This window comes from Cryptomeria japonica, chromosome 7, assembly GCF_030272615.1.
Source record: "Cryptomeria japonica chromosome 7, Sugi_1.0, whole genome shotgun sequence".
Taxonomy (NCBI): domain Eukaryota; kingdom Viridiplantae; phylum Streptophyta; class Pinopsida; order Cupressales; family Cupressaceae; genus Cryptomeria; species Cryptomeria japonica.
This window is the reverse complement of record NC_081411.1, coordinates 630,799,310-630,810,886: the sequence shown is the minus strand read 5'-3', so window position 1 is coordinate 630,810,886 and position 11,577 is coordinate 630,799,310. Positions and strand designations below refer to the sequence as shown.

The window sequence follows — 11,577 nt, the reverse complement described above, 5'->3', positions numbered from 1 at the left end:
TATTGGATGAATTATGCAAAATTTGTGGTTGTCAAACTGAATGGTTAATCAAGCAATGGAGAATATGTATGTGATACCAACTCAGAATGACCACTTTTTGACTATTGTGTACATAATGAATCCCACATTTGCTATAACTACTCCAAACCCAAAACAATAGCTATTTGCACTTAAGTCGAATATGACTTGATAAAAAAAAAATCATCAACAATCTGGTCTAATATATAGATACTTAGAATCCACGAAATAAAGGATACTCTTACCCTAATTATAATTCACCAAATTTGTAGAAAAATAAAATGGTAAATAAAATTACAGGTGAGGATTTATTCGATTGAGATGAAGATGAAATGATCTTCATCTTCACTTCTACTTCTAAATATATACAGTCAACAGCCGAAGGGACAACCTCGCTGCCTTGAACTTGCTGTATAACAAAATAGTCCAGTATTTGTATCCTGGCTTTTGAGTGTGAACACAAATGTAGGAAACTCAAATTTTATTATGGGAGAAACCATGTGTTTTCCGTCAAAACAGTCGTTATATGTAAATGAAATGATAGAAGACCGTTAAACCGGGTGCAGGTTAGATGGAACCGATTTCTCCGTAAGAAAACGGAAGCGGAAGAAAGGGCGGAAGAGAATCTTGGTCCTCAAGTATCTCAACCAGCTGCCTCATGCCAGGTCTTGCTTGTGGACGAGGATCACAACATAGGATTGCCAATTTCAACAAACGTTCCATCTCATCCTCAACGTAATCACCACCGAGCATGGGGTCGGCTGCGTCCAACAACCGGTCATTCCCATAGAGCAGTCGCACCCAATCAACCAATACGATTTGGGCGGCATCAACAGCCCGTCTTCCACAAGCAACCTCCAACATCACCACGCCAAAGCTGAACACGTCCGTGCTGGTACTAGCTTTTCCTGTGTTTATGAATTCCGGGGCGATGTATCCAGGTGTTCCCACTACTCGGCTTGTGTGTGGATTTTCATTCTGTTCATACAAGAGAGCAAGCCCAAAATCCCCAAATTTTCCATTCAGATCTGCATCCAGCAAAATGTTGCTGGTTTTGATGTCTCTGTGTACTACCGTTTGCTCCCATTCTTCGTGAAGATACAGCAATCCAGCCGCCACATCCTTCAGAATTTTGAACCGTTGCCCCCATGCCAGAAGTCCGTTCGGATTCTGGAAGATCAGATTGTCCAGACTTCCGTTGGACATGTAATCGTAAACTACAAATAACTCTTTTCTTCGCCTGCAGTAGCCTCTGATCTGGACAAGGTTCCGGTGCTTGAGACGACCCAAACTAGAAATTTCTGCTACAAATTCCTTTGCTTTCTCTTGACAGATAGATTTAACCGCAACTTGGAGCCCAGTACCAGGAAGAACACCTTTGTAAACACGGCCGGATCCTCCGGAGCCCAAAATTTGGTCGTCTCTGAATCCTTTTGTTGCAATAGACAGGTCCCTGTAGCTGTATCTGTGAGGCCAATATCCAGACTCCCATTCTTCAACAGAATTCCTACGCTTTCTTCTCTTCAACCATAGCAGAAGACCCACAACCATTACCAAGATTACCACAGTGAGACTCAGACTAACAATAGCTATCAGTCCAATGTTTACGGTCTGGTTATGAAGGAATGAAGGAAGATGAGTTGTATCCAAGGGAGAAGCTGCTCCATTTGTACTGAAACTCCAAGCAAGAATATAATGGTCTTCAACATAAGTTCCTGTAGCAGCAGAGAAACCAACATACATTTCTTCTTCGAGAATGGCCGACAGATTGAGTTCTCTCAGAGATATAAGAGGCTTTTCCGGCCTAGGCGAACCGGCTTTTACAATGGTGACATTGAGCTCCTGTTCAAGATGATCATAATCAATCCAAGCTTGAATATTCTGTCCACTTTTGAGATCTAAATCTTGGAACTCTCTTTTGCTAATCCAATAACCAGCAGGCTTGGACTCCTTAGAGCTGAGTTCGTTGATATCCACACCCACATGATTGTCGTTGATGTCTTGGAATTCCTCGTTCTTGATTGTGTCAAACTCGACAGCAAACAGATGATTGTAGGGCTGTCCGTTGCTCGAAAGATTAAGCAAACCCAGAAACTCAGTTGGTAAAACCCCGACAGGGGACTTGTGAGGGGTCATCATAAAAGCCAATCCATGGCCGCTTCTTGAATGATCTGAAGAATAAGGTACCATGCTGAACACAAATGTGGTGCTGAATGAACGAAATGTTGTATTTTTCATTCTCACAGGTAGAGGGTATAAAGCACGACCGAAGAGGTACTGTGATTCACTGGTGAGGGAGACAACATTGGAATGCACCGAAGCATTTCCGAATAAGTCGAGGGTTGAGGCATTGAATAGATTAAAGGTAAATCTTGTATGGCTTTCTGTAACGGCAAGGACAAGGAAGAATACGAGGACCAGAATCCATCCCACCCACATGATAATCGACTATTGGTGTTTCCTGTCGATGATCCAGCTTTGGAAACCGCGTTCCCGAGGTCGGTTGTCTAGAAAACAAGGATGCTTAGAATTCCGGGTGAGTGGTCCTTACTTCATTCCAGGTTAACATGACCAGTATTTCAATCGTGGCTGCACTCTCATCACACAAGAAGAGATTACGTAAAGACCGTGAAAACGTATATAAGATTACGTATTTAAATAACAATTTTAAAATAGGTAATTGTTATAAAAAAAAAATGGTAAGAATTGTTAACAATTGTTAAATTTATCATTTCGTTGAGAATAAAATTCAATGGTTGTTATATGAAATGTAATTTCAGTGTAATATAGTCAGGTTATGAATTTAATTGTGCAATAACATTTATAAATGTTATTATATTTTTACAAGATCATAAACAAAATATTGTTTAAATTATACATAATTTCATTTCTCTTTTAAATCCATTATGTTACTTATCTAGATTTCACTTAATTTCTCAATAAATTCATTATCCATTTTAGTATCGCATACACAAGTGTAGACAGATGTAAATTAGGTTTGTAGTTGTAAACTTGATTAAAAAATGTTTTAAAATTAAAAAACTCAAATACTTTTGTCCCATTCATGTTTCATTATTATCTTTCTAAAGTTTGAGTTGTGTCAAGTTATGCACTAGGATGACATCTTTAAAGGATAACCCTAACTGGAAAAGGATCGTTTAGGAGATCTAAGACATGTGATATTCTTGTTAGACAAATCCAAAGTTCAATATTTTAGATGATAAAATTAATCTAACAATGACTAATTTAGAAACACATGAAACCCTAGGTTTTTTTGTGTGTTTATTGATCTTTTCTTCCTCTTTAATAAAATAGAGTTTGTTTTGAATTAATTTGAGTTTACAATTTTTTTTTGCCTTTATTGAATGAATAAGGGGGCTTCAAAATGTTGCACTTAATAAACAATGCCAAGGCATGTCTTATGATGTTTTGGTCAACATATAAGAAATTCTATTATATATAATCTTATAATAGACAAGGGATTGAATTAACAAGTTTATAGTGAACCTATATTCTTACAAATCTTAATCAATTGATTTTTCTATGAAACTATTACAAATTGACATATATATTTTAATATAACATAATACCACTCATATTTGGGGGATGTTTTTTCAAATGTGGGGGTTGAATTGGGTTTTCCAGGAGGATATGCAGGATTGTTTCAGAAGCTAGCATTATTCTATCAATAACATCACCATAAGAAATCTTTGGAAGTTCTCTTTTGCCCATATCCTATGGGGGATATGGAAAGAGAGAAATAATAGAATATTTCAGAATGATAGTAACACCTCTAAGGTGGTATGGGTCAAGATAAAAAAACAACTATGTTGAGAATGTAATGGCTAGGGGAGTGCACAGTTGTAATAGTAATGAGGACTTTGATGTTCTCAAAAGATGGAATATCCTAGCCTCTTTGGGCTCTAACATCAACCAAATCAATAGAAGCTTGTGTTACTGGTCCTTTCCCTCCAATGAGTGGTTCAAGGCCAACTTTGATGGGGTAGAAAAAGGAAATCTAGGTCCCGCTAGTTGTAGTGGTGTCATCCGAAATGGGGCTAGCTTTTGCACTGGAGCAGTGGCCTATCCCTTAGGAATTCAATCTATTAATTTTGCCTCTAATTTAGGGGTCAAAATGCTTTGGATGGAAGGCGACTCTAAAAATATTATTAACTACCTTCTTGGTAATCATCAACCTTCATGGACTATCAAGAACATCATTGAGTCAGCCAGAGAGCTGATTCAGGGGTTTAAAAATTGCCACATCACACATGTTTACAGAGAGGCTAACCGGATTGCTGACTAAGCTGCCAATGTAGCTGTACAGAGTGAGAAAATTATTACCAAGAATGGCGAAGGGGAGCTACCATGTGTGACATGTGATATCTTAATTTATGAAAGATTGCATGGTAACAAGGAACATATTTGATATCATTTCCCGAAATGTAAGGAGACATCATGGCAGCAGGCGCTAGTTCTATAGGCTATCGAGAAGAAGGTAAAATAATCATTGTATGTTAACTTCATATGCTTTATGGGAATTTTTATCCCTCTTCAACAATAGTATCGAAAAATCCTATAGAATTCAAACTTGTTCTCATAGAGAGTCTGTTGAGAAGAAAGGAATCAGGTGGCAATTGCAGATTATTGATATCAATAGGATTATGGGTGGTAAACGAAAGAGAACAGACGCTGTCACCATTGAGAAGTGGAAGAATCGTTTGTAGGTCTGGGCTATCCTTCAAGCCACCAGATGATGGATTTTATGGAAAATATGCAGGAGAAACAACCCGAAATCACAAGAATCTTAAAGAAGGGTTGGAACGAAGGGACATTAACAATTGGAAACAAGAAGGTGAAGGTGACCAAAACTATGATTGCAGAGGCAACGAGTCTTCTAATGGAGGGCATCAAGTTTTATAGGGACAAAAATATTTTAGACGTTGTCATAAAGAAATTTCCAAAGAGTAAGGAGGAAAGGGCTAGACTGGTGAAGGGCAGCCATACCTACTTTTCACCAAAGGTAATTAAGTTAATTTGGTGAAGGGTGTTGCTTGCTACTATGGAGTTTATCATGCTTGATGGTAGATACACTAGGGTTTACAACTACCTCTTTGTTTTACTTAATCATTTTAGGTATAAAGATAAAATTTATTTTCCTTATTATCTTTTCTGTGCCCTTAATGTAGGGATCAAGGATGCAATTTATAGGCCCAGTATCAACCCTCCAATGCACGAAGGTTTGATGGTGATTTTGTATAATCACTTCAAGAACATGATTGTCTAGTTGAATATAGCTGAGATTTCCAAATCGAATGAGGATTTTGATGACTCTTATGAGGAGGAATGTGATGGCTATGATACTGAAGTGGAGACAGAGGACGACCCCCAAATTGTTGGGTCCAGCGGAAGAAATAAAAAAAAACAATAGGGGAAACAAAACAAAGGGTTTGCCATAAAGAAGCAGAGAGGGGAGGACGATAGCTAGTATGAGGAGGAGTATGGGACTGACAATGACATTGACACTAGAAGGGAGGGGGCCCAAATCCTTGTGAGCCCGAAGAAGAAAAGGAAGACTTCTAAAAGTAAGGAGGCAGGCACCAAGGACCGGTTGTCTCTCAGGACTGATTTAAATGAGAAGGGATTGATGGGGGAGAATATGACAATGAGAGAAGCTCATAGATCTGAGGATAGGGAGGTTGGCTTGAAAGTTAATCTCAATACTACTGGTGATAATAACCAGGAAGAGGATCACTTGGATATTGATCTCTGCATCAATAATAGTATGGAAAGCCTCAAACAAGTGCTCAATGGGATGCATAAGGAAATTGAAGGCATCAAAACAAAGCAAGCCTAGGAAGTAGGGAAAACCGAGACATTACAAGCTTTAGGCTCAGAAAAGTTCATTTCCTTCCAAGAATGTCTCAGTGAGCTCACCAAAGCAATTGGTAACGCTGAGGAGATTATCAAAGCTAATCGCAATAGCTTTAATGATTCTGAAGGCTGCCTCAACCAACATGAAAGCCCTTATCTACAAGAAGGAGAACTACCAAGGGGATAAGGTCATGGTGAGCATTATTGATGTTAAGGATGACACCCTAGATGATAAGGACAAAGGGCTTGGGAAAAGAACGAAAGAAAGCACTAAAACGATGCAAAGCCAGAGTAAGGAAATTGAGGATATTAAGCGGGCAGCGGATAATATGGAATAGATGGAGCTGGAAGCGATGGAAATGCTTCAGAAATGAACCTAAGTCTTGGCTTCTGTCGGTATTTTTTGGTCTATAATTTGCGTTCTCTTGTTTGCTGGTGTTTGGCTCACCAATTGTCTTTACTTTGTTTGCTGTCTTTTTGTTTAGCTGCAATGTAATATTTATGTTTTGATGTTCTGACTGTACTAGGTTTCAAGGGCCCATCAAAACTTGTTTTCCCATATTCAAAAATATGCCTTGCAATGATTAATAAAGAGAATAATAAAAAGTGAAAAATTAAATAAAAAATTAAACAATTTATTTTAAATATCAATCAAACCTTTTTAAACCAAAATATTGATCACCCAACTTAACAAATTTGACTAACCAATTTAAGTTAAAAAATTATAAATTAAAAATAAATATAATCCTAAACCTTTAAAAAAATTAAAAATTCAAATAACATTAACATCACAATGTCCAAAAGAAAATGGAGAGCCGGAGTGGAAGAAGTAGCAGTGAGGTTTTGAGAGGGGCTGAGGTTGTAGAAGATTCTAATGGGGATGATGGAGACGGTGATGAGCATTATGTTCCGGCCTTGCTTTGTGTGGGGTTTTGGTGGTGAAACTTGCACCCTTCTTCTTTTAGAGCCTCCTTTTGTGCAGGTTTCTATTGCTAGTGTGCCTTGGTAAGGGCTTGCAGTGAATCATCATTTTCGTCCTTCATGAGTTCTAGGTCTTGTTGGCCCCTCTTCTTGGTGATGCCCTTTCATCTCTATAGGGTTTTGTCTGTAGTAAGGTTAGTGTTTAGGGGCTTGGCTTGCAACTTAGACACATTTGGTCTCTATTGTTTGGTGCACGATTGGCTTGGTTGTTAGTGTGACTTGTAGCTACTATAAAGGTGTGGCCTTTTCATGGTAGTTGGGATTTTGGGCCTAGGGTTTGGTTTGCATAGACTTACTTGGCTGCTACCCTCGATGTTGGTAGGATTTCTTCTTCCCGTCCTGCCTATTCTCTTCCATAATTCATTTCTTACAAGTTTGGCTAGGCATTTTGGGGATTTTCTATTTTGGATGAGGGTTTGTGGCTTCTCTTGCTTTAGTGCCTTAATGCCTAGGTGGCACCTACTTCCTCCCTTTGTGGATATTACCCTAGTTGTTTGGGTGGTGATGGGCCTTGACTTCTTCTTCCTTGTTCGAGATTTGGCTTCTACCGTGTACTTTATCGTAGCAGACCTTTTAATGGCATCTCTTTCCTTTGTGTTGGGATTTGTGAATCTTGCACTATTAGTCCTATTGAGGCAGATCATGTGGTGATTTGTCGTATGGTCTTGACTTCTATTGATCCTACTATGGTGGCTACTATTATGTTTGTTTGTGATGTGAATCTAGCTTATGATCTTATGAAGGTGGTTTCTAAGGTAGATTGTAGTCCTATAGGTCTTATGGAGGTGGATCTTGTTGTTTAAGGTATCATTGTTAACTAGTTATTTTCCCATAGTTTTGTTTCAGATACTGATGATAGCTGGTTATTTTCCCTTTAGTTTGTTTCAACCACTAATGTTAGCTAGTTATTTTCTTCACAAGGTTTCTAGGTCCTTCCAAAACCAATTATTTTTTTGAGATGTTTGTGGTCTCCTTCCTTGTCTAAGAATGTGTTTGGGCAAGGTGGTCCTTCAAGAAAAAGGTTATAGGTGCCTTTAAAAATCCATTATTAGTTTTTTGTCTCCTTGGTTGGTTTGTCTCTAATGCAATGGTTTTTGTTTGGTTTATGGTGTGGGTTTCCTTCCATAACCACTTTATCCAGATTATGTGAGGGTTTGTAGGGTCAAGGCCCTTGTTCACATGGGTGTGAGGTTCCGATCAAATGCCTTTCTTTCATAAAAGGGTCTTCTCTTTTTTGGTGTTCTGGTTGGGTGCTCTAGTCAAACCTCTCTTTCAAAAAAGGTGTTCCTCTTTTTTGGTGTTGGTGGTCTCATTGCTTGCGAGTTCCTCCCTATTATTTTAAGGGTTTTATCCCTCTACCACTTTAATCAATCAAAACATCACACTATCCAAAAGATAGTATAATCACCTCCTATGGAAAGAACTAAGAATTTCAACTCCTTAAACCCATTGTTAGTGTTTAACTACAACCATAGTGAGTTATGATCCATTTGAAGAAACTAAAAGCTATGTGTATTATAGTGAAGTGAACATGCTACAAGACTTGGAAATTGGCAATCAATAAATAATGACCACAAAATTGACAAGTGAGAGAAATCATCTCCATTAGTTGTGTAAAGTTTGAATTGTATCAACTTCTTCATTAGATTAAAATATTTAAAGAATAACCCTAACTAAAAGAGGATCATTTAATAGATCTAAGACATCATAGGATATTCTTATTAGACAAATTTAAATTCTAATATTTTGGAAGATAGAAAGAATCTAAAAACATCTACGATAGAACACATATTAAACCCTAGGTTTGTTATATGTTTGTGTGATCTAGACCTTCTTCCCCTTTTATATAATATAATTTTTTTAATGACTATTAAATTACTAAATTTTATTTTCTTTAATAAAAAAACCATGAAATGATATTTTTTTTTTTGTTATTCTATTTGTTAGACTCCAAAAGATTGCAAATACAAATATTGAATAGTGCCGAAGCATGTTCTTATCATATTAAAGGACTGAATTACCAAGCTTACAACAAAACTATATCCTTACAAAGTATAATATCCTCTCATACAGGAACCAAGAAATTTCAAACTCCTTAGACGGATCGTAAGAGTTTAATTACAACCGTTGCGAGTTATGATCCATTTAGGGAATCGTCACATATAAAAAACAAACTTAGTTGCGTATTCATTATAATTTGAAGATACTAAAAGCGATTTGTATTATAGTGAAGCGAACATGCCACATGATTTTGAATTCGGTAATCGATGAATAATGACCACGAATTTGTCAAGCGAGAGAAAACAAACACGGCATTACGGAGCAGAAATATCCAGGGGACTAAGCCACCAACGGAGAACAAGGCCATGACTGGGAGATGGTACATGCCCTCCGTGCTTAATCTGAATCATTTTTTCCTAGAAAGAACTGGAGGGCCAAGTACAAGAAGCTGTAAGACTATCACTTTTATTCAAACAATTATCCATTCCAAAGGAAATTGGAAATGGAAAAAATTCAGGAATAGAATCCTCGCCTTCAAGTATTCGGACAACTTGTCTAATGGATAGTCTCGCCTCTGCATTGGTATTACAGCATAGCAGTCCTAACTTAAGCACCTTCTCCAACTCCTCTTCAGCAAACACACCATCAAGATTGGGATCAGCTGCATCGATCACTTTATCGTTGGCATAGAGCTCGCGCACCCACTGGACCAAAATTTCTTGTGAATCACCACGAGCAGGATCAACAGGTCTCCTTCCGCAGGCAACCTCCAACATAAAGATATCGAAGCTGAATACATCATTACCGGTAGTGGCCTTTCCTGTGTTTATCAATTCGGGGGCTATGTAGCCAATGGTTCCTACAACACGGCTAGTTTGTGGGTTTTCATTATGCTCGTACAAACGAGCAAGCCCGAAATCCCCCATCTTTCCCCGAAGCTCCGAATCCAAAAGAACATTGCTCGATTTGATGTCTCTGTGAAGCACCGTCTGCTCCCACTCCTCGTGAAGATACAGCAATCCTGCCGCCACGTCCGTCAGAATTCTGTGCCTTTGAGGCCACCCAAATACATTCTTTGGCTTCCCAAATATCATCTTATCCAGGCTTCCATTTGGCATGTAGTCATAAACTATGAATAACTGTGTTCCCCGCCTGCAATACCCTCTGATTTGCACAAGATTCCGGTGCTGCAAACGACCAAGACTTGAAATCTCAGCTACAAATTACTTCATGCCTTCAGTGCTGTGTCTGAGAATAAATTTGATGGCAACTTCAAGCCCATTTGAAGGTAAAACTCCTTTGTAGACCCGGCTAAAGCCTCCAGAACCTAAAATTTGGTCGTCTTGGAAGCCCTTGGTTGCAATATACAAGTCTTTGTAGCTAAATCTGTGAGGCCAATACTCCGTTTCCCATTCTTCAATATCATCTTTATACATGTTTCTTTTCAGCCTGATACAAATTACCACTGCCGCAACACAGAAGAAGACAGGAACAACCAAAACTACAAGTATGGCGGGTCTTAGCCATGACTTGGATTTGTTGGGTATTAAGGAAGATGGAAAATTTGATATGTTTAAGACCGGTGCCGCGCCGACGGTACTGAAGCTCCAGGCGAGTATGTAATGCGTTTCAAACATGGTTCCCGTAGCTCCTGAGAAACCAACGTACATTTCTTCTTCCAGAATATCCCACAGACTCGTGTTTTTCAAAGATAGCAGAGGTTTCTGTGGACGAAGCGAACCAGCTTGCGTAATTGTAACATTCAACTGTTTCCGAGGATGGCTGTAATCAATCCAAGCCTGAATGCTCTGTCCATTCTTGAGAGTTAGTTGTTCGAATTGATCGCCAGTCCAGTAACCGGCAGCCTTAGAGTCTACAGAAGTAAGATCGTTGAGATCTACCCCAACGTGGTTGTTGTTGATATCTTGAAATTCTTCGCTTTTGCCTGTGTCAAACTCCGCTGCGAAGAGATGGTTATAAGCCTTCCCGATGGTGGAAATATTGAACAGACCGAGGTATTGACCTGCTAAAGCTCCCACCGGAGACTTGTGTGGGGTTATGATAAACGCCAGGCCGTGCCCACTTAGTGAAGGATTTGAAGCCGAAGGAACCATGTTGAACACGAAAGTTGTGCTGAAAGAGAGAGAATCTCTCATGCGGACTGGGTATGCATATAGAGCACGGCCAAGTACCGAGGGGGATTCACTCGTGAGGGAGATGAATTTGGACTGTATTGAAGCATTCCCATAGAAAGCCAGGGCCGAGCCATTGAACTCGTCAAAGATAAATGTTGTGTTGGCTCGCACAGGAATGGATGTGGAGAGGAGCAAGATTCCAATGATGAGTAACATTGCCAAGGAAGGACGATGCTATCGATTTTGGTCTCAAAGAAATGTAATAAAACAATAACATGAGGTTAGGAGGACGACTCATTGCATGCTAATGTTATCAAGTCAAGGCAAGGCAAGACTAAAGGGTGTGATAGTAATTGAACATGAACAAACTTTTTTCCAGTTCCACTAACACATATCTAAATTAGTACTCAAGTTTTATTTTTCAAATTCGTTTACTTAAAGCTTGCACATTCTGTCGAAATAATATTTGTTTACTTAAAGCTTGCACATTCTGTCGAAATAATATTTGTTCACTTTATTATTACAGTCTCTTGAAATAATTTATTTTTCTTTCGATTATATTAGTCTT

General features: G+C 38.7%; 3 protein-coding genes across 3 annotated transcripts; all 3 read right to left on the bottom strand.

Moving 5' to 3' along the window:
* Positions 1-203: 203 nt before the first annotated feature.
* On the bottom strand, positions 204-2,603 carry LOC131032628 (L-type lectin-domain containing receptor kinase SIT2). Its single transcript, XM_057963645.2, has one exon. It carries the CDS (start codon positions 2,455-2,457, stop codon positions 586-588), a length of 1,872 nt encoding a protein of 623 aa, XP_057819628.2. The 5' UTR covers positions 2,458-2,603; the 3' UTR covers positions 204-585.
* Positions 2,604-9,005: 6,402 nt separating this feature from the next.
* On the bottom strand, positions 9,006-11,303 carry LOC131032604 (L-type lectin-domain containing receptor kinase SIT2-like). The gene has a single exon (XM_059207645.1). The coding sequence runs from the start codon at positions 11,223-11,225 to the stop codon at positions 10,098-10,100; it is 1,128 nt and encodes a 375-aa protein (XP_059063628.1). The 5' UTR covers positions 11,226-11,303; the 3' UTR covers positions 9,006-10,097.
* Positions 9,291-9,992, bottom strand: LOC131856877 (L-type lectin-domain containing receptor kinase IV.3-like). Its single transcript, XM_059208832.1, has one exon. It carries the CDS (start codon positions 9,990-9,992, stop codon positions 9,291-9,293), a length of 702 nt encoding a protein of 233 aa, XP_059064815.1.
* Positions 11,304-11,577: the final 274 nt, after the last annotated feature.